The 27,997-nt window shown below is 41.4% G+C and overlaps 1 protein-coding gene across 6 annotated transcripts; it reads left to right on the forward strand.

The window, feature by feature from the left end:
• Nucleotides 1–138: 138 nt before the first annotated feature.
• f264 (6-phosphofructo-2-kinase/fructose-2,6-biphosphatase 4) lies at nt 139–27,954 on the forward strand. Of its 6 annotated transcripts, none has more exons than XM_082967316.1 (14): nt 139–354; nt 10,780–10,896; nt 11,035–11,131; nt 11,335–11,398; nt 11,575–11,649; nt 20,500–20,556; nt 20,643–20,764; nt 22,522–22,729; nt 22,866–23,012; nt 23,122–23,226; nt 25,119–25,248; nt 25,359–25,421; nt 25,560–25,624; nt 26,205–27,112. In XM_082967316.1, exons 1-14 carry the CDS (start codon nt 303–305, stop codon nt 26,262–26,264), a joined length of 1,362 nt encoding a protein of 453 aa, XP_082823442.1. In that variant the 5' UTR covers nt 139–302; the 3' UTR covers nt 26,265–27,112.
• The last annotated feature ends 43 nt before the right edge of the window (nt 27,955–27,997 follow it).

The raw sequence follows: 27,997 nt of genomic DNA on the forward strand, positions 1-27,997 counted from the left end.
GCCTAACCTGAAACACAATAGTGAAAAATAAGTATCAACATGTTAGTTATCTTTCTTGAGAAACGGAATAGTCAGCCTGAGTATCTTACAGAGGTATCGCAATCACCCTGAAGTAATTCATCAGAAGTGGGTGTGTGCATAAATAGTCAACATACATCTCAGCAATTTCATCACACAGCTCTAGACTTCAACTGGCTGCACCATGTTTCATTCAATGTGATTGCCCCGCGCACATCAGACGCACACACACACCACAACCAACCTCTGAGCTTCAACGTAGGCTACATTCGAACTAAACACGGATGATGAGAGGCTGCAGTCGTTCCAAAAGCACGCAGAATCTGGATCAGACGGGTAAGGAATTTGGACTTTAGATATCAAGGTTCAAAATATGAATGCATCCATTCGACCAAAACTGGGCTGTGAAATAACGAAGTATCGGCTCTGCGGAAGACGTAAACAAGTGCCAATGTCACAGGCGGTGTGTTGTTTTGACGCTGAAGAAATACCTTAGAGTGACGACGATACAATCTGTTTTGACGCTGAAGACATACCTTAGAGTGACGACGATACAATCTATCTGTTTTGAAGACTGACATCCACGAGAGATTACCACACTGATAAATGTTATTTATTGCCCATAAGCAGCTATTTAATTCGAAGCTGACCTACAACAGATGCGTAGCCTACAAGTCCATTCATTCAACACAAAAAGCGGTAGGTTCATAGGATGCAGTGTAAATGTAGCTTGCAATATATATGGTCAAAGCTTGACAATTCATTTCTATAGACTATCTGGGGCTAACAGGTTTAGGCTACTGGTGGTTCTCTGAGGAAGGGTATAATGTAATATCATGCATGGGGTTATTGTGGCCGATTTGAAATGAGTGCTGAATTTATGCAAATTACTTTATACATTTTAACCACACACGTTGGAATCTGTTTTCATGAAAACTAATGTAACCTGAATTGTGAGGAACGGCTATGATGATTATATTCTATGGCTAGGATACTGATACCCATTGGCATTTGTAGGCTAGTGAGTTTCCCCATGTTATTACGTCATGTGGCTTCTACACTGAGTGTACAAAACATTAAGGACATCTCTTTCCATGACATTAACTGACCAGGTGAAAGCTATGATCCCTGATATATGCCACCTGTTAATTCCACTTCAATCCGTGTAGATGGAGAGGACACAGGTTAAAGAATATTTTTTAAGCTTTGAAACTATTGAGACATGGATTGTGTATGTGTGCTATTCAGAGGGTGAATGGGCTAGACAAAATATGTAAGTGCCTTTGAACAGGGTAGGTGCCAGGCGAACTGGTTTGTGTCACGAACTGCAACGCTACTGGGTTTTTTATGGGGGTTGTTACTCAATATTAGGAAGGTGTGTATCACAGCTGAGACGTGGGAAGGGTTGCGCTAGACCCACTTTCTGTTCATGATACAATGTAGTGTAGAAGGTCCTTGCATTATATCCTCACAGATGTCCTGGAAAACCACCTCACTGTGGAGTTACAACTGCACCAAATACAAGACTGTCAACTTGGTATGAATTGTGTTTTCTCTGCTTCAGTTTCTCATTGGGCAGTGCTAAGCCAATGGTTTGACTCTGATTATGGATGACAGGTAGGCTTGCCAGGAAGCCTCCCTGGCAGGTTGAGAAATCAAGGAATTTACGTAGTGGCTAAAGCTTATTGTTGGAAGTCAAAACCTGTTCTAAACCAGATTGATGCTGACAAATAAGATTTCTATCCGGTTGGACTGGTTAGATGATGTAAATATAACTACAGCATGCACACACAGTCATTCTAAAATGGCAAAAGTCTTTCAGGGGCAGGTTTGAATGTCATTTGCTCAACAAGGGTAGCAGAGCTGCATTTGGTGTGTGTAAGGCACATGCAGTATCCATAGGAAGGCCATGGAAAAACTTCCACAGTATTTACTGTGTGTTTATTTGTTGTCATAGTGGACAGTCTGAGTAGCAACCTGTCTCATGCTTTGATATGGCAAGTTAGTTGTTTACAGGGATGCCGTAGTCTTGTTTTCTTTATGACGGTCACTATTTTGAAATCTGAAATGCTTCCTTCCCACTAACCATGGTCTATTGCATAATCAGAAGGCATGTATTATAAACTTACACTGTACCTATCAGTCAGTCACGCAGGGCATGTGACAGAAGATGCCTGTAATGCTTAGACGCAACATTTCAGTGAATGTGTTCACCTAAAAGGAGCAACAACTTGCTTTGCTCGAAATAGGTTTATCTTCTTAAAGACTTAGAAATGGTTAATACATTGTCAATATATAATTAGCTAATGTAAATTGTTATTTATAGCCAAATTCAATGTGTCTTGTATCACAGTAACTAATATGTTTACAGCAGCCGTCGGTCCAAAACTATTAACTCAGTGGTCAGTTGTGCTTTCTTTTTGTTTTTAAACCAACAATGGTGTTCTTCCAAGGGGTTGCAATGGCATTTGTAACATGGTTACCATGGCACAAGACCAGGTCATTGCAATACCAGAGAATAATGTGGTCAGAAAATGCAACACGAGCAGGTTTTAAATGGAAAAGGAACATGACATTTTTGAAATTGAAGAAGTATGAACTTTTAGAGAAGTTGCTTGATCTTGCGGTTTGTTGTGGCACTGCCTACCTCAATCATATTCATCAGCGTTATGACCCTTGGGTGCCAATTATAATCACTATGAGGTGTATCCACTATGTCTACTTCTGAACATTGTGCATGCATCGGTTATTGTGTATTATTATCACAAAGTTTTCTGATTCACCATCCAGTTAATGTATTATTAATGCTTCAAAGGCTTAAGCCTAGCTAGCTAAATGCTGCCATCTTATGAACATGAAAAACACTACCTGTATTGTAGAGGGGTGCCACAGATGAAAGGGTATACTGATCTTTGGGTGCACCCTTTTTGTTTGGAACTGAGATCAAAGTTCTTCACAAACACTGAATCTGTTGGTATCCTGAGGTCATGCAAGCATTATAATTTCATTTTGGCATTTACATATCAGCTTATAAATAATTCTCTCCGTTCTGTTTTGGAAAAAAATCGAAGTGTTTTTATCTCTTTCTGACCAACATAGTGCCCCCATATTTGTTTTCCACCCTAATATCTATGTATTTTGGAGCGCTTGTATATCTTGGTGGCATCTTAGCCTTTCTTTACTGTGTCTGTAGTAGCCTACAGTCTATCTCATAGACCACCCAAATAGAATCCGTGGATTCTATCTGTGTTTCTTAATCCTGGTCTTGGGGACCAAGGAGTGCACGTTTTTGTTGTAGCACTACACACTTGCTTCAAACCCTCTCTGCAGACCGAGGTAAAGACAGTTTCAAGTTGGATATTCGACGGATATTCACGCTTTCAAATCGCTTGCGCCACAGACTCCAAATAAGTGTCATGATGTTGGAAAAATTGTGCACAACATTGCACATGTCTTATTTTCACGATTTGGACATTAATTCGCTTTCCAAAGCTAATAAACATGTGGAAATGTGAGCTGCATTTTGTATTCCTGGTTGAATTAGTTAGGGAGCGTAAACAAAGTACAAACTTTTTTACATTTGAATTTCAATAGCTCTTTGGTCATGTGACCTAATTGACTCAAACAAGGTTCAGAATGTACACTGACTACCCTTATATATTGCACACCCTTTAGTTTGTCCATTTTCATCTCACTCGATTTTACATGAATTTTTCAGAATTTAAAACTTCAATAGCTCATTGGTCATGTGACCTACTGGACTCAAACAAACTTCAATGTCCAGACTAGCCTTATATATTGCACACTCTTGTTTGTGTACTGTAAAATCACGCAGTTTAACATACATTTTTCATAGTTTTAAATTTCAATAGCTCCTTAGTCATGTCAATTACACACCTAAGAAGCATGCAGTGGATATACACCCATATTGCATAACCTCTAGTCATGTATCTTCTATATTGTTGTACATTAATATTTGTTTGACAATTAGGGGGTTCAGTCCAGTGTTAACCCTTTTTTTTAAATATTTATCTATAATAATTGGTAGTTCTGAGTACATATTTTCCCTTTTTTTTGTCAATTTTATTTTGGCACAATATTTAAGTGGTACACAATAGGAGAGAGACATATCTCCTTTCATCGTTAATATCAACCATAAAGGGCATAGTACAAGAGTCATGTTTTATTAATTGTCCAAAGCAGGGATGGAGAGTGAGGTGGGTTTGCTGGTCAATACATATACTGAACATGTAACCACAGTAATGGTGGCCAGATAATCAATGAATAAAAATGGAATATTGACAAATTAAACAAATTGTAGACTTAATCTTTTCCAACATGTCAACAGACACTTTACTTGAAATAAGTAGAAAACATTTCAGTGTTAACTTTCTCTTTATCCCTGGTTGATGTACATTTCAGAGCCTCTTCAGTGTCGATGGGGTATAGCATACATTTTCAACAACAAAGACTGCACTTCCAGTTTGTGTTCTTCACTCTGAACTCTTGTCTTTATTCCTAGATACATCACATGGAACCACCGTTGGCATGCAAAACATTCAATCTAAAACAAAACATAACACGTTAGAAATAATATCAATGCAGTATGAAAAATTGGCCATCCTTTGTGTTATATCATAAATTGTCTTACATGCCGTCACTGTTGTCAAAAGATTATAAACATGTTAAATAAAGTTTCTAACCCAGTCAGTCTTTGGGCCACATCCAGGTTCTTTATCAGTGGCACACATGAAGCAGTTGTTGGCTTTGTTGAACTCTGAAATCATAGGCATGAACTGAACATATGGCTGTCCTACATAAAAATAAAGCATTTACTTTGAATTAAATGTCATTACATACCAGACATTTTTTTTATATATCCTCAGCCATTTCTTTTCGTAGTTGCGCCATGTGTTTTTGTTAAGGTTCTATATCAATTTCAAAATCTATATCAAAGTTTCTCAAATGTTTGCCTTGCCTGGTTCACCAACTACTTCTCTGATAGAGTTCAGTGTGTCAAATCGGAGGGCCTGTTGTCTGGACCTCTGGCAGTCTCTATGGGGGTGCCACAGGGTTCCATTCTCAGTCCGACTCTTCTCTGTAGACATCAATGATGTCGCTCTTGCTGCTGGTGATTCTCTGATCCACCTCTATGCAGACGACACCATTCTGTATACCTCTGGTCCTTCTTTGGACACTGGGTTAACTAACCTCCAGACGAGCTTCAATGCCATACAACTCTCCTTCTGTGGCCTCCAACTGCTCTTAAATGCAAGTAAAACTAAATGCATGCTCTTCAACTGATTTTGCAGCATCACTACTCTGGACGGTTCTGACTTAGAATATGTGGACAACTACAAATACCTAGGTGTCTGGTTAGACTGTAAACTCTCCTTCCAGACTCACATCAAACATCTCCAATCCAAAGTTAAATATAGAATTGGCTTCCTATTTCGCAACAAAGCATCTTTCACTCATGCTGCCAAACATACCCTTGTAAAACTGACCATCCTACCGATCCTCAACTTCGGCGAAGTAATTTACAAAATAGCCTCCAACACTCTACCAAACAAATTGGATGCAGTCTATCACAGTGCCATCCGTTTTGTCACCAAAGCCCCATATACTACCCACCACTGCGACCTGTACGCTCTCGTTGGCTGGCCCTCGCTTCATACTCGTTGTCAAACCCACTGGCTCCAGGTCATCTACAAGTCTCTGCTAGGTAAATCCCCGCCTTATCTCAGCTCACTGGCAGCACCCACCCGTAGCACGCGCTCCAGCAGGTATATCTCACTGGTCACCCCCAAAGCAAATTCTATCTTTGGCTGCCTTCCAGTTCTCTGCTGCCAATGACTGGAACGAACTGCAAAAATCACTGAAGCTGGAGACGCATATCTCCCTCACTAGCTTTAAGCACCAGCTGTCAGAGCAGCTCACCGATCACTGCACCTGTACATAGCCCATCTGTAAATAGCCCATCCAACTACCTCATCCCCATACTGTATTTATTTATCTTGCTCCTTTGTACCCCAGTATCTCTACTTGCACATTTATCTTCTGCACATCTACCATTTCGGTGTTTAATTGCTATATTGTAATTACTTCACCACCATGGCCTATTTATTGCCTTACTTCCCTTATCCTCCCTCATTTGCACATACTGTATATAGACTTTTTCTGCTGTATTATTGACAGTTTTTTCCCCCAAGTGTAACTCTGTTATCTGTTGAACTGCTTTGATTTATTTTGGCCAGGTTGCAGTTGCAAATGAGAACTTGTTCTCAACTAGCCTACCTGGTTAAATAAAGGTGAAATAAATAAAAAATGTGTGAGGGGATGATGAGGAAGTTCTGTGCAACTTCCTTGGTCATATACACCAAAAAAATTACAGTTTTTGACCAAATTGTCACAACAGCTAACCATTCATTATTGAAAATAACTATCAAACCTGCATTACATAGACCCTGCAGCTGAAGGTGTCCTGCTGCATGGTGTGAGTTATTTCCCCTTCTTTCCACTTTATGTGCACCCAGTCGTCTTTTCCATAGCAGGATCTTCTCATTTTGAAGTATTCTCTTTTTTTTATGTAAACCTAATGCAATTCTGATTAGTTATAGGCAAATGAATACATAGGCCAAAACTGTATGCTGATTTCCTTATCACTATAATCTAGTAGCGGTAATTTCCTTTTATGCCCGAATCTACACACAGCCTAAATTATAGGCACTGAACCATTTATAGGAGAATAAAAAAATAGCATATATGATCCAACCCTATCAGAGTGAATAAATGTAGAGTGTTTGTTATATAAAATATTTGTTCCCATAAATACAAAGGAGGATGTCTCTCCTCATACCTCTAGCACTTTTTAGTCAGACTGTGTAAAAACTTTATGGGGCCGGCAACAGAGTTCCCATTGACTAAGCACCACGGAGACCAATCAGGAGAGAATGCATACAGGTCAAGGGTGAAAATTGAAAGTCAAGGGGTGTGTCTGCCTTTTGGATTACTCTCTTTACAGAGAACCCCTGTGGTTCAAGTCAAGAGCTACCCTTCCCCTTTCAGTCTACTCTGTGCATGTCTGAAAGTGACCGAGCCAGCAGTCAAGAGGTTTTCACAGTATGTCATGAGAAATTATTACACTTATGAATGTAAAATGCTAATGTATATTAGATCCAGTACAATGGAATAACTATAGTCCACTGACTATATAAGGGTAGTCAGTGGACATTCTGAACCTTGTTTGAAGTCAGTAGGTCATATGACCAAAGAGCTATTGAAATGTAAATGTTTTAAAATAGTGTGAGATGTAAATCGACCAAAAAAAAGTGTGCAATGTGTGTCTATGCCATTGGGTTAGCTACAACCAGTGTTGAAAGTTTTAGGAGTAATGATTAAAGCTATTGACATTTTAAAAATGAGATTTGTCACTATGTTGACGGTCCCTAACTGCTGTTGGTGGATGTAAGGAAAACTACAGGCGAATATCCAACCTGAAGCGGTCTTTACCTCAGTTCTCCGCGGGGACCACGACGTCGCACATTTTTGTTTTCGTGCTAAACTGGCACACCTGACTCAATTAGTCAAGGGGTTGATGACAATGGTGGGTTATGCTAAACGGGATATGATGTTTTATGCGTCAACTCAAACTGAATACTTGTAGTCCGAATAATAACGGGATATTGGTGTAAATGTTTAACGTCTGGTGGTCCCCGAGGAGAGGGTTGGGGTTTAAGGTCGCGTTATGTAGTTATTACGGTAAACAGAATACAACGTATCAGTTTATCAAAAAAAAATATAAATAAAACAGGCCTACACGGATAGGTTGTTTTTACAGGCTCAATTAATTATTCATTGTCCGTGCTTGTAGCTTGATACAATAATACCATCGAGTAGTGCGCCATTAATCCCAGTATAAACTTGGAAGTAGGAAATTGTAATTGCATTTTGTAAATGCCAACTCGGATGCTCACTGCGACAGCATTACTTCATTATTTCAGAGGAAATATATGCGCGTATTTTTGAGAGATTATGGTAGGCACACACTTCTGATGGTTCCTCAGTCCATTATGACAACCACCAGCAGACCTCATCAAACAGCACTGATGCGAGACAGATCTCCTGAAACGCTCCAACAGAAGAAAAGGCGCCGCGCCACAGTAACAGAGGCCACCATGTCCTCCGTGGAAGTCGGAATGGAAGCAAGACCATCAAACTCTGCAACGCCGCGGGAACTAACTCAAAACCCGCTCAAGAAAATCTGGATGCCGTTGCCTTGTAAAAATGGCCTTCCTGATAAACGCATTTGTCAAAGAATGGGTGCGTATAACGATTACCGACGTAGTTAGACAGCAAGCCGGTTGACTCGCGCATTCTAATATTCGAGCAGTGTATATTGTGAAATTGCATTTTATTAATCGCTAGCTAAATCCTCTTATGTCATTGTCGTAATTAACTTCCGTGCTTTCTGAAAGATGTGGAGAAAATGTATTTATGGCGTGACCTTAAGTCTTGGCAATCGATTATTGATGATCGTTGATTCCTGCGTCTGATTACTGACTGGTCATGGCTAGAAGGTATTCCGTTTTTCTCAAATTAAGGTCATTTTACTTTTCGTAGCAGGTTATGAGAATTTACGCAGGAAGTTATGAGAATTAACGTAACAGGTTAGGTGAATTATGTTAAGGTCCATGACCTTACTGACTCTGTTCTGACAGCCCCTTGGACCATAGAGCAATAGAATAACGTACTGGCTCCCCTCTCCAGGCCAGAGCATCGTTCTTTGCTTCTCAATTTATCTGGATTACTGTATCTTAGTTTTCTCCCGACTTGTAAAAGAAACAGATCGCACAACATCAACCCGAGGGGTTGAACATTATGGTTATTTCAAGACAACTGGGAACTCGGGGGGGGGGGGGGGGGGGGGGGGGGAACAAGGTCACATGACATAAGTGATCATCTGGTCGGAAAGACAACAGTTCTAGAAAGATGCCAAAATTTCCGAGTTGGATTTTTCCCCCAAGTTCCCAGTCGGTTTAAACGCACCGAAGTCGGAGATTTCCGAGTTCCCAGTTGTTTTGAACGAGGCATTTAGTGGGAAACTAGGTCACTTGTAGTCTGATTAATCAGGCTGTAATACACAATTAAATACAGCCTGAAGCATTTGTGTTTAAATGTTCCTTACAACCCAGAATGTTGAATAAAAATACATTTGAATTTACTCTACTGGTTTGTCCTTAAGCTGCTTGAAATTTGAGACAAAATATCCACTGGTTTGGTTTGGCACCAAGGTAAAGTCGGTTTATTTTATTTTGGATAATAGTTTTATCTCGTGAATAGCTAGGCTATTGAACCACCAAGCATGCCAGACAACGAAAATGATATATTCTGAATCGGGAGGATGGAGAACAATCCACTTGTTTTGTTTGAAGATTAGAAATCCTATAAATGAAAAAAAGGTGTATTGTTCTCCATCCTCCCCTGATTCAGAATATAGATGTTTTATTGTCATGGCATGATTGGTTCAATAGCTATTGGCGAGAGAACCGAATATAAAACTTTTTACCTTGGTACTGAACCATATACTGTACCTACCAGCTCTCTAAAAAGTTGGTAAGCAATACTTTCCTGTGGATATTGTCTCATTGTGAGCAGCTGAAGGACAAGCCGCACAGACAACCGGTCGAGTATGTTCCAATTATATTTTATTCAACATTCTGGCTTGTAAGGAAAATGTACACAATTTTGCCACATGTTTCAGGCTGTATATAGCCTACCAATTAATTGTTTTACGGCCTGATTTAATCAGACTAGACACTAGCTATGTTTCCATTAACTTGTCAAGTGATTTTAGTCTATTTAGAAGGTTCACATAGAAAATAAATGTGACAATTGCCAGCTATGCTGCATTTCCATTACACTGTAAAATAAAACCTTCACTAAAACCTAGTGTTAAATAAAAACGAAGTGGTTGAAGTGTTTCCATTAGCCATTTAGGAAAATTGGTCATAATAAATTGGCGAGAGTCTGTATGCCCTCCTAGCTATCTGTTTCATGTCTGAGGTAGCCCACAAAAGCCAGCATGGATAGAATGCAAGAATTTGCTATATCCTAATAATTGTCATGTGCCAACATATCACAACAATCCGTACCATGGTGAGACTTGCGCTCCTGTAGATATGAAATAATTGGGGATGGTGAAACTTTTGCATCCAGCCAAACAGAAAAGCAAGGTGAAACAATTCAGGCATTCTTGAAGGTCAAGACAATCCTTGTCTTGCAAATAAACAAATTTAGAGTTGAAAAAAATGTGGTATAGAGCTTTATAGTTAGGCTATATGATGACATCACGTGTCCGCGTACCTTCAAAGTTATTTGGAAATCATAATTTATTCCAAAAAAAATCGGCATCATTTGTCACAAAGCTTAAAATCCACCTGTCAATTGAATAAAAATGTGGATCTTAGAAAATGTCTCCAATATCTGCCGTTTCGGTTACGTGTTGCTAAGATTTTATTTTGCGACATTGCTTTTGTAGAATAAAGCTTGTTCATTGGACACCTGCCTAGTGTCACTCTGTTACAGTGGAATTGCCCAGGTACTCCAAATGGTCCTAAAAGTAATCTAAGCACTTCCCTGCCACAGCCTGCACTGTTTGTTCATGCTTATGTTTCAGTGGCAGTCTCTATCCAAGTAGAATAATTATAATAACCTGTAGAATCATTTTATTCTCTCCCGTCTCCTCTCTTCCATGTGCAGTATGTATGACCAACTGTCCCACCCTGATAGTGACGGTGGGCCTCCCAGCCAGAGGGAAGACCTACATCTCCAAGAAGCTCACCCGCTATCTCAACTGGATTGGTGTGCCCACCAGAGGTACCAACTTTCAGCCCTTACACCTGAAATTACATTTCCGGAATCCAATCCACACACACACTGACTTGTAAGAATGCCGCTGAACAGTCAATAGTATCTAGAAAAGTAAATCTTGCAACTATCTCTTCCCCCATTTAGAATTCAATGTTGGGCAGTACCGGCGTGAGTGTCTGAAGATCTACAAGTCCTTTGAGTTCTTCCGTCCAGACAATGAGGAAGGCCTGAAAATCAGACAGTAAGAAACATTTCCAGTGCTTTGATCCTCCGCTGTGGAAACACTGATCAGATCCTCTTGTCCTTGAATGCCCCAAATTGCCTAACAATATCATGATATTGTTATGTACCTGTTTTTAACCAGCGTCTGTGAGTTGTCTTTGCTAACCCATTAGTGGCTCTTGTCACTGCTGCCTCTGACTGTTTCCCCACTCTCCTTTGCAGGCAGTGTGCGTCAGCAGCACTGAAGGATGTCAGACAGTACCTCACTGATGGAGGCCAAGTTGCTGTGCGTACAATCACTCTTTGAATGAAATTCTCCAATGTAGCCAGATTGTGTACATTAACATTGGGATGGGATATCCCGTCATGAAGTACTTTGATATCGCACTGCGTATTTGAATATGGATTACAGTGCAGGTTCTCAGTCTGTGAACGATGGTGTGTGTTCTGTTCTTTCTCCAGGTCTTTGATGCTACTAACACCACTAGAGAGAGGAGAGAGACTATCACTGCGTTTGCTGAGCAGAATGGCTTCAAGGTAATGTTGGTGTCTTTGGTGGTGATGATCATGCTTGTGTGTAGACGGGTGGGTTGACAATGTCACAACAAAAATGTGGCCGTAACTCGGCGGTAAAAGGCTGTGTTTTCATCCTGATCGGTCAGATGTTTAGCAACAATGACTAGAAGCTGCTGTGGTGAATCATAGATGGCTTGTTTCAGCTAGTTGTATTTTGTTATTGATGCCATCTCTTGTTACATATGCTAACATGGCTAGGGTAATTAACAATGTATTTGAAAGGGAACAAATGCTTATTGGACAAATGTATGCATATTTCTAATAAACATTTGCAGATGAAATATAGGGTTTTGGAAAGTATTCACACCTTGACTTTTTTCAAATGTTGTACCTGAATATTGTTTTTTTTTTTAATTGAATTTCAACATGAGGCCAATGGTGACTTTAAAATAGTTGGAGTTTAATGGCTGTGATGGGTGAAAATTCAGGATGGATCAACAACATTGTAGTTACTCCACAATACTAACCTAAATAACACAGTGAAAAGAAGGAAGCCTGTACAGAATCAAAATATTTCTAAACATACATCCTGTTTGCAAATGCGTGTTTAGCAGATGTAATTGCGGGTGTAGCGAAATGCTGGGCTTCTAGCGCCGACAGTGCAGTAATATCTAACAATTTCACACATATACCCAATACACACACCTAAGGAATGGCATTAAGAATGTATGCATATATGGACGAGCAATGTCAGAGCGGCATGGACTAAGATACAGTAGTATAGAATACAGTGTATATACATATGAGATGAGTAATGCAAGCTATGTAAACATTATTAAAGTGTCTAGTGTTCTATTTCTTAATGTAGCCAGTGATTTCTAGTCTGTCTATAGGCAGAAGCCTCAAATGTGCTGGTGATGGCTGTTTTAACAGTCTGATGGCCTTTAGATTGAAAAACGGCTTCCATCTCTCGATCCCAGCTTTGCTGCACCTGTACTGACCTCGCCTTCGGGATGATAGAGGGATGGTGAACAGGCAGTGGCTCAGGTGGTTGATGTCCTTGATGATCTTTTTGGCCTTCCTGTGACATCGGGTACTGTAGGTGTCCTGGAGGGTGGGTAGTTTGCCCCCGGTAATGCGTTGGGCAGACCGCACCACCCTCTGGAGAGCCTTGCGGTTGCGGGCGGTGCAGTTCCCGTACCAGGCGGTGATACAGCCCGACAGGATGCTCTCAATTGTGCATCTGTAAAAGCCAAATTTCTTCAGCCTCTTGAGGTTGAAGAGGCTCTGTTGCGCCTTCACCACACTGTCTATGTGGGTGGTCCATTTCAGTTTGTCAGTGACGTGTACTCCAAGGAACTTGAAGCGTTCCACCAACAAGTCACAAAACTAATACTGCAAAGAACTGAACATTTTGACCTGAATACAAATTATGTTTGAGGCAAATACAACACATTACTGAGTACCACTCTCCATATTTTCAAGCATAGTGGTGGCTGCATCGTGTTATGGGTATGCTTGTAATTGTTAAGGACTGGGGAGTTTTTCAAGATAAAAAAAAAAGAAACGGAATGGAGCTAAGCACAGGCAAAATCCTAGAAAACCTGGTTGTCTGCTTTCCACCAGACACTGGGAGATTAATTCACCTTTCAGCAGGACAATAACCTAAAACACAAGGCCAAATCTACAGTGGAGTTGCTTACCAAGAAGACAGTGAATGTTCCTGAGTGGCCGAGTTAAAGTTTTGACTTACATCTGCTTGAAAATATATGGCAGACTTAAAGGGTTGTCTAGCAATGATCAGCAACCAATTTGACAGAGCTTGTAGAATATTTTTAAAGAATAATGGGCAAATGTTGCACAATCCAGGTGTGGAAAGCTCTTAGACTTACCCCGAAAGACTCACAGCTTTTATTGCTGCCAAAGGGGATTCTAACATGTATTGACTCAGTGGGTTGAATACTTACCTAATCAAGATTTCATTTTTCATTTAACTTTTTTTATTATTGTTAGTATTTTGTCTAGATCATTGACAAAGCTACAATGTGTAACTTTGGGCTACCTGACCAAATAGAAATGTGAGTTATAGATACTGCTTTTTCATTGAAAGCAAGTCTAAGAAGCGGTAGATCTATTCTATGTGCGGTATTTCTATGCTTCCTGTTCTTAAGTTTTTTTTTTTTTATGGCTTACTGTCGGTTTTGTACACCAGCATCAAACAGCTCAAAATACATTTTCAATAACCAAAAATATTGTATTTCAGTGGTTCAGATGGTACAATGATTCTCCACACTGAGTGCTTGTATTTTTGACAAACTGAAATTAGGCAAACTTAATTTTAGCAACCAGGAAATAGCAGAGCGATTGGTGTGTATTGCACCTTTTTTTTAGATCCACTTTGTAACACAACAAAACGTGGAAAAAGTCAAGGTGTGTGTGCGAATACTTTCTGAAGGCACTCTAGCTCGTTTCAGGAAACTAGGCGTATGTCGCCCGCCACTACTTCACAGGAGAGGCATTTGAACATAAGTATGTTCAATGATGTTTATTAAATGTGTTTTTTGCAGAATGTGAACTTTCATGTGTCTTAATAACAAGCTTGTATGCCATCTGTAAATTCGAATAAAATTGTTACATTTACGAGCCTAGTTGGTTTGCCACAAAAAAAGACAGGAACCTTCCCGCTAGCCTTGATTGGTTGAGATACTGGATGGGCTGGACATGCCGAGAGATGAGTTCGGATTGGTCTGCCATGTAGTACGCTTCTGTCAATAACATGAGCTGCTCAGTATGTGTAGGTAATCCTTTGTAACGCAGATAAAAAATTAAATATATATATATTTTTAAATATCACTAAGAACTGCATAAGTGTTAATAATGCGCTCCAATTTCTGGAGGCCAAGTTTTGAAATCGGTGGAAGCATAGTATGATTTCTAAGGAGCTGGAGGAAATTCTGGCAATTGCAATCAATTGCAATCAATGGTAATTGATTGCAATTAATGCGGAGGGAGTCAAAGACAACACACAGAAGAAGGCTGTTGTATAAAACACCTGTCTCCGGAGATTACATCTTCAAACTAAGGGTAACCATGGCATAGAGGGAGAAGCGTTCATCCATGTAAGCGAGTCTAGCCAGCTACGTTTTCAGATATTGTAGGTTTCTAATTTTATGAAAGTCGTTTTCATTGCCAATTTAAAGCGTACTGTTAGCTAGCTAACGTTAGCTGGCTGGCTCGCTAGCTAATGTTACGTGTATGAATAATATTCCTACATAATATCTCAGAGCCGTATCCATTGCTTGTTTTAGCCTAATGTTAGTTAGATAGCTAACATTGAATCTAGCTAGTTGGTTAGCTTTAGCTACCTGCAGATTCATGCAGGGTAGAAACATTATGAGTTGGGATTCTGGTTCATTATTTAGCTAGCTACATGTCTAAACAAGACTCCATTTCACTGTACTGTTTACACATCGTATCAAATGTATTTATAAAGCCCTTCTTACATCAGCTAATATCTCAAAGTGCTGTACAGAAACCCAGCCTAAAACCCCAAACAGCAAGCAATGCAGGTGTAGAAGCATGGTGGCTAGGAAAAACTCCCTAGAAAGGCCAAAACCTAGAGGAACCAGGCTATGAGGGGTGGCCGGTCCTTTTCTGGCTGTGCCGGGTGGAGATTATAACAGAACATTGCCAAGATGTTCAAATGTTCATAAATGACCAGCATGGTCTAATAATCACAGTAGTTGTCAAGGGTGCAACAAGTCAGCACCTCAAGAGTAAATGTCAGTTGGCTTTTCATAGCCGATCATTGAGAGTATCTCTACCGCTCCTGCTGTCTCTAGAGAGTTGAAAACAGCAGGTCTGGGACAGGTAGCACGTCCAGTGAGCAGGTCAGGGTTCCATAGCCGCAGGCAGAACAGTTGAAACTGGAGCAGCAGCACGGCCAGGTGGACTGCAAGGAGTCATCATGCCAGGTAGTCCTGAGGCATGGTCCTAGGGCTCACGTCCGCCGAGAGAGAGAATTGGAGAGCATACTTAAATTCACACAGGACACCGGATAAGACAGGAGAAATACTCCAGATATAAGACTGACCCTAGCCCCCCGACACATAAACTACTGCAGCATAAATACTGGAGGCTGAGACAGGAGGGGTCAGGAGACACTGTGGCCCCATTCGATGAAACCCCCGGACAGGGCCAAACAGGCAGGATATAACCCCTCCCACTTTGCTAAAGCACAACCCCCACACCACTAGAGGGATAACTTCAACCACCAACTTACCATCCTGAGACAAGGCCGAGTATAGCCCACAAAGATCTCCGCCACGGCACAACCCAAGGGGGAGCGCCAACCCAGACAGGAAGACCACGTCAGTGACTCAACCCACTCAAGTGACGCACCCCTCCTAGGGACGGCATGGAAGTGCACCAGTAAGCCAGTGACTCAGCCCCTGTAATAGGGTTAGAGGCAGAGAATCCCAGTGGAGAGAGGGGAACCGGCCAGGCAGAGACAGCAAGGGCGGTTCGTTGCTCCAGAGCCTTTCCGTTCACCTTCACACTCCTGGGCCAGACTACACTCAATCATAGGACCTACTGAAGAGATGAGTCTCCAGTAAAGACTTAAAGGTTGAGACCGAGTCTGCGTCTCTCACATGGGTAGGCAGACCATTCCATAAAAATTGAGCTCTATAGGAGAAAGCCCTGCCTCCAGCTGTTTGCTTAGAAATTCTAGGAACAATTAGGAGGCCTGCGTCTTGTGACTGTAGCGTACGTGTAGGTATGTAAGGCAGGACCAAATCGGAAAGATGGGTAGGAGCAAGCCCATGTAATGCTTTGTAGGTTAGCAGTAAAACCTTGAAATCAGCCCTTGCCTTAACAGGAAGCCAGTGTAGGGAGGCTAGCACTGGAGTAATATGATCAATTTTTTTGTTTCTAGTTAGGATTCTTGCAGCCGTATTCAGCACTAACTAAAGTTTTATTTAGTGCTTTATCCGGGTAGCCGGAAAGTAGAGCATTGCAGTAGTCCAACCTAGAAGTAACAAAAGCATGGATTAATTTTTCTGCGTAATTTTTCAACAAAGTTTCTGATTTTTGCAATGTTACGCAGATGGAAAAAAGCTGTCCTTGAAACAGTCTTGATATGTTCTTCAAAAGAGCGATCAGGGGCCAGAGTAATGCCGAGGTCCTTAACAGTTTTATTTGAGACGACTGTACAACCATCAAGATTAATTGTCAGATTCAACAGAAGATCTCTTTGTTTCTTGTAACCTAGAACAAGCATCTCTGTTTTGTCCAAGTTTTAAAAGTAGAACGTTTGCTGCCATCCACTTCCTTATGTCTGAAACACAGGCTTCTAGCGAGGACAATTTTGGGGCTTCACCATGTTTCATTGAAATGTACAGCTGTGTGTCATCCGCATAGCAGTGAAATTTAACATTTATGTTTTCGAATGACATCCCCAAGAGGTAAAATGTATAGTGAAAACAATAGTGGTCCTAAAACGGAACCTTGAGGAACACTGAAATTTACAGTTGATTTGTCAGAGGACAAACCATTCAGAGACAAACTGATATCTGTCCTGTGCATGTGTCAGAAACTTAGATTTTATTGAATATAGTGTGTGTTTACTAGACTAATGTGAAGAACCACATGACCTGCACCAAAGTCAAATTAGGATATAACGTTAGGCCAATGAGACAGCATTTTAGAACTTGGACACTGGTAGAATGCCCTGCTTTAATTTTGTCACAACTGTATTCTATTTCCTGCAATTAGCTCGCCATTAACTTGTAAATAAGGATCTTGTGAGTTTATTTCCCTGTAATAACAAATACAAATTAGCTAAAGTTAAGATGTTAGCTATATGATATGGTCATTATTTGAACCGGCTAGCTAACAAGCTAGAAACTAACACAAACATTGGTTAGGAAGTTGCTTTTAGTTGCCTGGTTTGCTAGATTGACAGATACTCATTTCATTTTTATTGGTGTTTAAAATATACCAGTTATGCTAGTTTGGAACACCAGGCAGCTTATGTCATGCAACCTGTCGTTTTTGTGTTCATACTTTTTCATAACAACAATGATGTCCCTGCGACAACTGTCTACAGACATGTCGATAGACGTAGTATAAACCAGCCTTAAGTCTTAATCTTTGGTTGTTTAGTACACTACCGTGCTCTGTTTAGCACATGGCCTCCCATGTGAATCCTTCAAGAGATGTGTGGGGGCTTAAGATGGTGTGAACAAGGGCACTTTTCTAAAAAAAAATGGGGTTATAAGTTCATCAACTTTCAAAGCAGAATTATGTTCCCGTTGTTCCTCAACTATAGTGTATAATAAATTGTATATCTCTGAGTCTCTACTTTTATCCATTTATTAAATGTTTCTACATAAGATCGAGCGGGTCGGTCACTGTCAATAGTCCTTCGAGTGTGAACCGACCCTGTTTTTGTTTTTAGACTTGAGGTTGCGTATGCATAGGTTTTGTTGGTGAACACCCCACCCGTCAACGTCAAATAACATTTTATTTGTCACATGCTTTGTAAACGGGTGTAGATTAACGGGGAAATGCTTCCTTACAGGCCCTTCCCAACAATGCAGAGAGAAAAGAGGAATAACTACACAATGAGTAAAGATAACTTGGCTATATACACATGGTACCCGTACTGAGTCGATGTGAAGGGGCACGAGGTAGATGTGTACATATAGGTAGGGATAAAGTGACTAGGCAAGAGGGTAGATAAACGGTAGCAGCAGCGTATGTGATGAGTCAAGAGTTTGCTATTGGTTAACTATTTAACTCACTATTTAGCAGTGTTATGGCGTCGAGGTAAAAGCTGTTCAGGGTCCTGTTGGTTCCAGACGTGCTGCATCAGTGCTGCTTGCCGTGCAGTAGCAGAGAGAGCAGTCTGACTTGGAGGGCTGGAGTCTTTGGCAATTTTTAGGGCCGCCTTCTGACACCACCTGGTATAGAAGGCCTGGATGGCAGGGAGCTCAGCCCCAGTAATGTACTGGACCATATGCACTACCCTCTGTATCGCTTTGTGGTTGGGTGACAAGCAGTTGCCATACCAAGCAATGATGCAGACAGTCAAGATGCTCTCAATGGTGCAGCTGTAAACCTTTGCGGATCTGACGGCCCATGCCAAATCTTTTCAACCTCCTGAGAGGGAAGAGGCATTGTTGTGCCTTCTTCACGACTGTGTGTGTGTGGGGACCATGACAATTCCATAGTGATGTGGACACCAAGGATCTTGACGCTCTCGACCCGCTCCACTACAGCCCCGTCGATGGGGGCGCTCTCGACCCGCTCCACTACAGCCCCGTCGATGGGGGCGTACTCGGCCCTCAGTTGCCTGTAGTCCCTGTGGGTCTGGGATGATGGTGTTGCTGTGAGCCATGACCAGCCTTTCAAGCCATTTCATTGCTAGAGATGTGAGTGCTACGGGGCGATAGTCATTTAGACAGGTTATCTTAGTGTTATTGGGCACAGGGACTATGGTGGTCTGCTTGAAACATGTAGGTATTAAAGACTGGGTCAGGGGAGGTTGAAAATGTAATTGAAGACACTTGACAGTTGGTCTGCGCATGCTTTGAGTACACATCCTTGTAATCCGTCTGGCCCAGCGACTTTGAATGTTGACCTGTTTAAAGGTTTTGTTCACATCGGCTACCGAGTGCGTTATCAAAGTCATCCAGAAGAGCTGGTGCTCTCGTGCATGCTTCAGTGTTGCTTGCCTCGAAGCGAGCATAAAAGGCATTTAGCTCATCTGGTAGGCTCACGTCACTGAGAAGCTTGCGTCTGGGTTTCCCTTTGTTGTCCGTAATAGTTTTCAAGCCCTGCCACATCCGACGAGCGTCAGAGCCGGTGTAGTAGGATTCAATCTTAATCCTGTATTGACGCTTTGTCTGTTGGATGGTTCGTCTGAGGGCATAGCGGGATTTCTCATAAACTTCTGGGTTAGTCTCCCGCTCCTTGAAAGTGGCAGCTCTAGCCTTTAGCTCAATGCGGATGTTGCCTGTAATCCATTGCTTCTGGTTGGGATATGTACGTACAGTCACTGTGAGGACGACTTCGTCGATGCACTTATTGATGAAGCCAATGACTGAAGTGGTGTACTCCTCAATGCCATTGGATGAATCCCGGGACATATTCCAGTCTGTGCTAGCAAAATAGTCCTGTAGCGTCCGTCATCTGACCACTTCCGTATTGAGCGAGTCACTGGTACTTCCTGCTTTAGTTTGCTTGTAAGCAGGAATCAGGAGGATATCATTATGGTCAGATTTGCCAAATGGAGTGTGGGGGAGAGCTTTGTATGTATCTCTGTGTGTGGTGTAGAATTATTATTATTATTAATTATTTTTTTTACTCTGGTTGACATGCTGGTAAAAATTTTGTAAAACTGATTAAAGTTCGCCTGCATTAAAGTCCCCGGCCGCTAGGAGCACCGCTTCTGGGTGAACTTAAATGTTATCCGATGAATCCCAGAACATATTCCAGTCTGTGCTAGCAAAACAGTCCTGTTATGATCTGCTTTATCTGACCACTTCTGGTAATTCCAGTTTGAGTTTTTGCTTGTAAGCAGGTATCAGCATAGAGCATGGAGTTATGATCAGATTTGACAAATGGAGGGAGAGCTTTGCATGCATGGGGTAAAGGGGATCTAGAGTTTCCCTGCAACAAAATCACTGGCCACTAGGTGTACCGCCTCTGGATGTGCATTTTCTTTATTTGGCCCTATACAGCTCGTTGGGTGTGGTCTTTCTGCCGCATTGGTTTGTGGCAGCAAATAGACTGCCGCGAGACGACAACTGGAACTTGGATGTCTTGTCTATCCTGGGGGTTTACGGTCTTCCCTTTTTCTCCTAGGTGTTCTTTGTAGAGTCTGTTTGTGAAGACCCTGAAGTCATTGCAGAGAACATTGTGGTGAGTGCTCTTCCACAGTTCCTGTAGGTAACTCTTTGGAGAGAGCCAATGAGTCTTATATCTCCCCTGTATCTTTCTCTGCTCAGCAAGTGAAGCTGGGCAGCCCTGACTACACCAACTGCAACACAGAGGAGGCTATGGAGGACTTCAAGAAGAGGATCAAGTGTTATGAGAACTCCTATGAGACCCTGGACGAGGTTCTGGACAGGTGAGCAACTTATCTCACTGAGGAACAAAGAGTTCTCTCCTCTTTTGATTAGCAAGTGGTTGTTTTTACAGTTGTAACGGGAATTTCCAGGTGAAAGAAAAGGAGTGCAGTTGTTGATAAATCCCATCAAAATGAATCTGGTTCATTACAAGAATTGTGCAAGAACACCAACAGAGCAGAAGCAAAGAAAATGTCTAACGGGCCCTTGTATATTAGTCACACAGCACCGGATGTTCTGTAAACACCAGCCCAAGAGGCTTGTAGGAAGTCAGAACATAAGCTGCGACGAATCAGTGTCATAGATACATTATGACTGTGTCCTCAAATTCAGTCTTCAAGACTGGCAGACATTTTATACTGTCAGTTAAACGGGTCAAAAGTAAGAACATCAGTACTTTGTTACAACAGAACTATACTGAACAAAAATATAAATGCAAGAATTTCAAAGATTTTACTGAGTTACAGTTCATAGAAGGAAATCAGTCAATTGAAATGTATAAATTAGGCCCTAATCTATGAATTTCTCTTGACTGGGCAGGGGCGCAGGCATGGGTGGGCCTGGAAGGGCATAGGCCCACCCACTGGGGAGTCAGGCCCAACTAATCAGAATTAGTTTTTCCCCACAAAAGGGTGTTATTACAGACAGAAATACTCCCCCCCCCCCCCCCAGACAATCCCGTAGGTGAAGATTGGACATACTGCCAAATTCTCTAAAACAATGTTGGTGGCATATGGTAGAGAAATGAACATTCAATTCTCTGGCAACAGCTCTGTTGGGCATTCCTACAGTCAGCATGCCAAATGCACGCTCCCTCAACTTCTGTGGCATTGTGTTGTGTAACAAATCTGCACATTAGTGTAGGTGCCTTTTATTGTCCCCGGCACAAGGTAAACCTGTCTAATGATCATGCTATTTAATCAGCTTCTTGATATGCCACACCTGTCGGATGGATTATCTTGACAAGGAAGAAATGGTCACTGACAGGGATTTAAACAAATTTGTGCACAAAATTTGATCTTTTTGTGCATATGAAATATTTCTGGGATATTTTATTTCAGTTCATGAAAAACGTGACCAACACTTTACATGTTGCATTTTATATTTTTATTCCGTATATTTAAAGATCGCTCCGGCATTTCCTGGTTGCAAAAATTGTAATAGGTTGCCTAATTTCAGTTTGTGACAAAATAAGCAAGTATAGTGTAGAGTCATTGTAGCATCTAAACTGCTGTGAAATATATTTTCTATAACCAAATATATTTTATTTTCAGCTGTTTTAAGCTGGTGTCCAAACAGAAAGTAAAAGACTCAAAAAATAAACTTGAGAACTGGAAGCATAGAAATGGCGCACATGGAATCGATCTACTGCTTCTTAGACTTTCTCTTAATCTGATTTGCCAGATCTATAACTCCTATTGCTATGTGAATTTGGTCTAGTCGCCCAAGAAGTTACATATTGCAGCTTTAAGTAAATATGTTACTTAAACATACATGGTTAACTCCTGTTTCCCTTCCCACAAGGTAAATCACCTGTCTGTACGTGCAGGAAAACACAATCACGTTTATTACATATCAGTCCATATCCACAGTAAATCAAATAGTAATTCATCAAATAATGTCCCATTACAACAATGACATGTTTCTTGTCCTTTTTAATCTGGGAATCATTTTAAAGCTGGTTTCAATGCATGTTGTATCTACGAGGTTTATCTCTTGTATAAAGTAAGGGATTCCTAAAGATCTCTGTATCTCCCAGGCATCTGTCCTACATTAAGATCATGGATGTGGGCCGGAGGTACCTGGTGAACCAGGTCCAGGACCACATACAGAGCAGGATTGTCTACTACCTCATGAACATCCACATCACGCCACGCTCCATCTACCTGTGTCGCCATGGAGAGAGTGACCTCAACGTCAAGGGCTGCATTGGAGGAGACTCTGGGCTTTCACCCAGGGGCAAGGAGGTACGGCTAACTCTATCCTTAGATTCCATCTCTACCTTACAAAAGAAACTTTTCGTTTCTTCAGTATTTAGTTGGTTTACATATTCTGAGGATGTTATTTTTTTTCTCTCTTTTGTGTTGATTGTTCCCTGGGCAGTTTGCCAAGTATCTGCACCAGTTCATCCAGTCTCAGGAGATCAGTGATCTGAAGGTGTGGACCAGCCAGATGAAGAGGACCATCCAGACAGCTGAGGCTGTGTCTGTACCCTACGAGCAGTGGAAGGCTCTCAACGAGATAGACGCGGTGAGAACTCGACTCAGTAATGCCACCTGTGTGACTGTATGTCGGTGATCCTCAACCACACCCCATACAGTTTGTATATCTGAAGTGGTGTGTTCTGTGCTATCCTCAGGGTGTATGTGAGGAGATGATGTATGAGGAGATCCAGCAGCACTACCCTCTGGAGTTTGCAATGAGGGACCAGGACAAGTACCGCTACCGTTACCCCAAGGGAGAGGTGAGTGAGAGGAGAGCATTCTCTAATGCCTCATTTAATCACATCGGAAGTTTACATACACCTTAGCCAAATACATTTCAACTCAGTTTTTCACAATTCCTGACATTTAATCCTAGTAAGAATTCCCTGTTTTAGGTCAGTTAGGATCACCACTTTATTTTAAGAATGTGAAATGTCAGAATAATAGTAGAGTGATTTATTTCAGCTTTTATTTCTTTCATCACATTCCCAGTGGGTCAGAAGTTTACATACACTCAATTTGGTAGCATTGCCTTTAAATTGTATAACTTGGGTCAAACGTTTCGGGTAGCCTTCCACAAGCTTCCTACAATAAGTTGGGTGAATTTTGGCCCATTCCTCCTGACAGAGCTGGTGTAACTGAGTCAGGTTTATAGGCCTCCTTGCTCGCACATGCTTTTTCAGTTGTGCCCACAAATTTTCTATAGGATTGAGGTCAGGGCTTTGAGGTGGCCACTTCAATACCTTTGTTGTCCTTAAGCCATTTTGCCACAACTTTGGAAGTATGCTTGGGGTCATTGTCCAGTTGGAAGACCCATTTGTGACCAAGCTTTAACTTCCTGTCTGATGTCATCTCTAGGAGACAGAATGCGTCTCCTTCCTCAGCGGTATGATGGCTGCGTGGTCCCATGGTGTTTATACTTGCGTACTATTGTTTGTATAGATGAACGTGGTACCTTCAGGCGTTTGGAAATTGCTCCCAAGGATGAAACAGACTTGTGGAGGTCTAAAAAATAAATAAAAAATTCTGAGGTCTTGGCTGACTTTCTTTAGATTTTTCCATGATGTCAAGCAAAGAGGCACTGAGTTTGAAGGTAGCCTTGAAATACATCCACAGGTACACCTCCAAATGACTCAAATTATGTCAATTAGCCTATCAGAAGCTTCTAAAGCCATGACATAATTTTCTGGAATTTTCCAAGCTGTTTAAAGGCACAGTCAACTTCTGACCCACTGGAATTGTGATACAGTGAAATAATCTGTCTGTAAACAATTGTTGGAAAAATTACTTGTGTCATGCACAAAGCAGATGTCCTAACCGACTTGCCAAAACTATAGTTTGTTAACAAGAAACTTGTGGAGTGGTTGAAAAACAATCTTTGACTCCAACCTAAGTGTATGTAAACTTCCGACTTCAACTGTATGTATTATGAAAGAGCTCTACCAACCTGGATACTTTTATGTGTGCCAAGAAATGTGTATTAGAACTTGCTTCTGCTCCGCTATAGTTCTTAACAATGGGAATTTGCATCACAATAGATGAGAAACTAAGTGAATGTTTTGCTTATGCGGTCCAAATATAGTTTAATTTGGCACTGGGATATTAAACCACATCCAGGTGGCTAATAGCCATGTACACCTTGCTAATGAGCCCAGCCTGGATAAGCTGCCTCTCAGACCGCATAAGCTAAGCACCAGGCTGTAGTAAACAAAGCCCTCTTCCTGCCCTGTCTGTCTGTGCTCCAGGCTCTGGGTACAGGCTGTTTTTCAGTTGGCATGAACACGGTGGTGTGTTCTCACTTTTAGTCCATCCCATTGCTGCCACTTAGAGAGATGGAGGTGGTGATTAGCGAGGCTGTCTCCCACTCAGTAGTGGGAGAGAGCATCGTTGTCCAAGACGCTTTACTACAGTACTAATGGCTTATCGTCATGTGGGCCTACATTAGGATTAAGTGTTCTACCTTGTTTGTCCCACTGTAGACCCATTACTGAAGATAATTTCTCCTGTTGCAGTATTTGTCTGTGCTCTGTTTTTCATGTATTTGTACCTTTAAGTTTTTGTGTGCGAGACCCTATTGTGACCCTGCCCTTTTGGGTGAGTATCTTGGTTTGTCTGTCTATCGGTGTATCTGACAGTTCCCCTGTCCCCTCAGTCCTATGAGGACCTGGTGCAGCGGTTAGAGCCGGTCATCATGGAGCTGGAGCGGCAGGAGCATGTCCTGGTCATCTGTCATCAGGCTGTCATGCGCTGCCTGCTGGCCTACTTCCTTGATAAGACAGCAGGTCAGTCTGGTTGTCTCTCCTGGATAACAGTGATGGACGGAAGGTGTTTCTTTTCGCACTTTGTAGATCTCTTTTGTAATAGATTTCTTAGTCGTGTGTGTTTTTCTCAGAGGAGCTGCCCTACCTGAAGTGCCCACTGCACACCGTGCTGAAGCTCACACCAGTTGCTTATGGTAAGACTGGCCTTCCACTGCTACCCAGTCCTGTCTGCACCTGTGTCAATGTCAATATAAATTGCAAAATAACATATTTTAGTATTGGATTTAGTGGTTTATAATGCAAAAATGCACCTTTCTGGGCTCTGTCTTCAGGCTGTAAGGTGGAGTCCATCTATCTAAATGTGGATGCAGTGAACACTCACAGAGAACGACCAGAGGTTGGTATATCTGCATGCATATCTGCATACATACACTAATTTGATGGATAAGTTGGAATACGTGCTATGCTTGACGGATAACTCTCAACTCAGTAACCTGTTGTTGAGGAGCATTTGAATGCAGCTGTAGTGCTTTTCAACAGTCCCGGTTGCCATGGCTTCACAATCAGAAGTGCATTTAATAGTAGGGGTTAGACTGGATTCTTTATTGTAGATATGTGTCCTGTTCACTGATATCAGTACTGAAGATGGTGATAGTGACTCATGTAGTGACCTTTGTCCATCGCCTTTTCACACCCTCTACCTGAATATACCTGTAAGAGGATTGTGGGATAGAACGCTATGATTCATGATGTTATGTCATCAGGTGAAATCTGTCATTAGGAATCTTGCTCATGCCATTTCTTTATTGTATACGTAGAGAAGAATTTGGGGAGTGTAACTATGAGAATCAACTTGAGTAATTAAATAATGTACTGTGCATCTTTATCACATCCTGTCTTTCCCACCCATCCTCCCATCCTATCTATTTTGTTCCCCTGATGTTTGACCGCAACCTTTTTGTTTCATTGCTGAACAGAACGTAGAGGTGTCACGGATGGCAGAGGAGGCTTTGCTAACAGTACCAGCTCACCAGTGAGATAGTGTCCCTCACTCGCTCTATCCCTCACACTCCCTTCTTTCCACTCCTCCCGCTGGCCCTGCCTCCTTATTTCCTCCTTCAATCAGGCAGTTAGTTCTCAATTACTCCATACCCTCTACTTCCTGACATCAAAAGCACTCTGATTGTTCTACTCAGATTGAGTTGAAGTATCCAATTAAAGTAATGATAATTAACTGGAATCCAGTTCATTTGAATATCCTTACTATAAGTAAGGGTCTGGTGTCCTTTTTTTGTCTGTTTATTGAAATTATATTTTTCTCTCCAAATTGACTTGCTCTTAATGGTTTTGCAAATCAATGTTGTATTTCCAAACCAGAGCACATTTTCATTTCAAATGTTTATTTTAATTTTAGGATAATCTTCTTAATTTAGTCTCAGGGAAGAGTAGGGATCCTAATAAAATACATATTCAGGAAGCTCAATATTTGGAATATTTGTCAGTCATGTGTGGCTGTTGATGTGAATCGATGTCTTAATTAGTTTAAAAGTGGAATGTGTGTCTGTCGACGTTCATTGCATTGCACAAATGTCTGCTTGTTGCACAAATGTGTACTTGATTTGAGGTAGTGTTTTGCACCTGGACTCTGAGTCTTAAACTCTTTTTAGTACTCATTTAATTAATTATTTTAAAATTCAGTTTAGTATATATTTTTTATTTGATCACTTAAGATTAAATGTTTAATTATAATCATGTATGAAGAAGGCCCAGAGGAAAACATACTTTTTTTTAATAAAAATGTGAAGGTCTGCTCCATATGGAATATGACAGGGAGTCATTTCCACATCACTGTTTACTGACTGCTAATAAAATCTACTTGACCTGTCCTGCTGTATTTTATGTATCGATGCATCAAACCTCATGTTTTTGTTCCACAAATGTCTTGATAATCCTCTGTGCTACTCAAATAAATAGCATTTGTTCCTCAACCTTATTCGTATGCAAAGGCTGGATTGGAAATCATTTCTATTCATCACTCTGTACAAACGCCTGTTGGTAGAACATTGCTTGTCCGTCTGCCTGGGACGGTAACCATTACCATAGCAGTAACTCTCTTCATCCACAAAGCATACTGCAAAACATGCCCCCCCCCACCCCCCTCCACTAATTTACTTTTCCTAGATTAGGAATTTAGGGATGGGCAATTGACGGCCTCCCTTTTATAGGTTAATTGGTATCCCCAGCACATCTCCCTTGTTTTAAAATACCATGGACAGATTTTAATAGTCAGCCTGGTGTCTTCTTCGAACGGATGTAAAACTTGTATGTTCCTCTTTCAGAACGTCAACATTCATCGCACCACAGAAGATGCCTTGCAGACAGTCCCAGCTCACCTCTGAAATCAAAGCCAATCGGGTTGAAGTTGGGCCTCCTCTGTCTCCCAGATTTGTCACTACATGTGTCATTACTTGTGGCCCTAGTGGTACAGTCTGGACATGATCTGTTCAACAACGCACTCAACCGATGTGTTTCCACTCCTTCTGCCTCTCTGAGCACAACCTCATCTGCTTTAGGTGTCTGTGTTCAGAGCAATGTGACCTGGAGGATCCAGAGCCTTTTGGCATTCTCAATTGGCCTGTACCCCTGTCTTTCATAGGTATAATTCTCAGTCTACAGCACATTCAGTCCAATTGTTAGAGGTCCGAATAAAAATGTGAATACAATTAACCATTCTGCTTGCATTGTAGGGTTTGGGGGTATGCATTCACAG

The sequence above is a fragment of the Salmo salar genome, chromosome 22 (genome assembly GCF_965601325.2).
Source record: "Salmo salar chromosome 22, fSalSal1, whole genome shotgun sequence".
NCBI classification, from domain to species: domain Eukaryota; kingdom Metazoa; phylum Chordata; class Actinopteri; order Salmoniformes; family Salmonidae; genus Salmo; species Salmo salar.

Coding starts and splice junctions, on each gene's coding strand:
- f264 (XM_014166195.3), top strand. CDS start 8,073: ATGGTTCCTCAGTCCATTATGACAACCACCAGCAGACCTCATCAAACA. Junction 11,650..20,499: donor CTGAGCAGAATGGCTTCAAG/GTAATGTTGGTG, acceptor TTTTTCTCCTAG/GTGTTCTTTGTAGAGTCTGT. Junction 25,625..27,566: donor CTCACAGAGAACGACCAGAG/GTTGGTATATCT, acceptor TTCCTCTTTCAG/AACGTCAACATTCATCGCAC.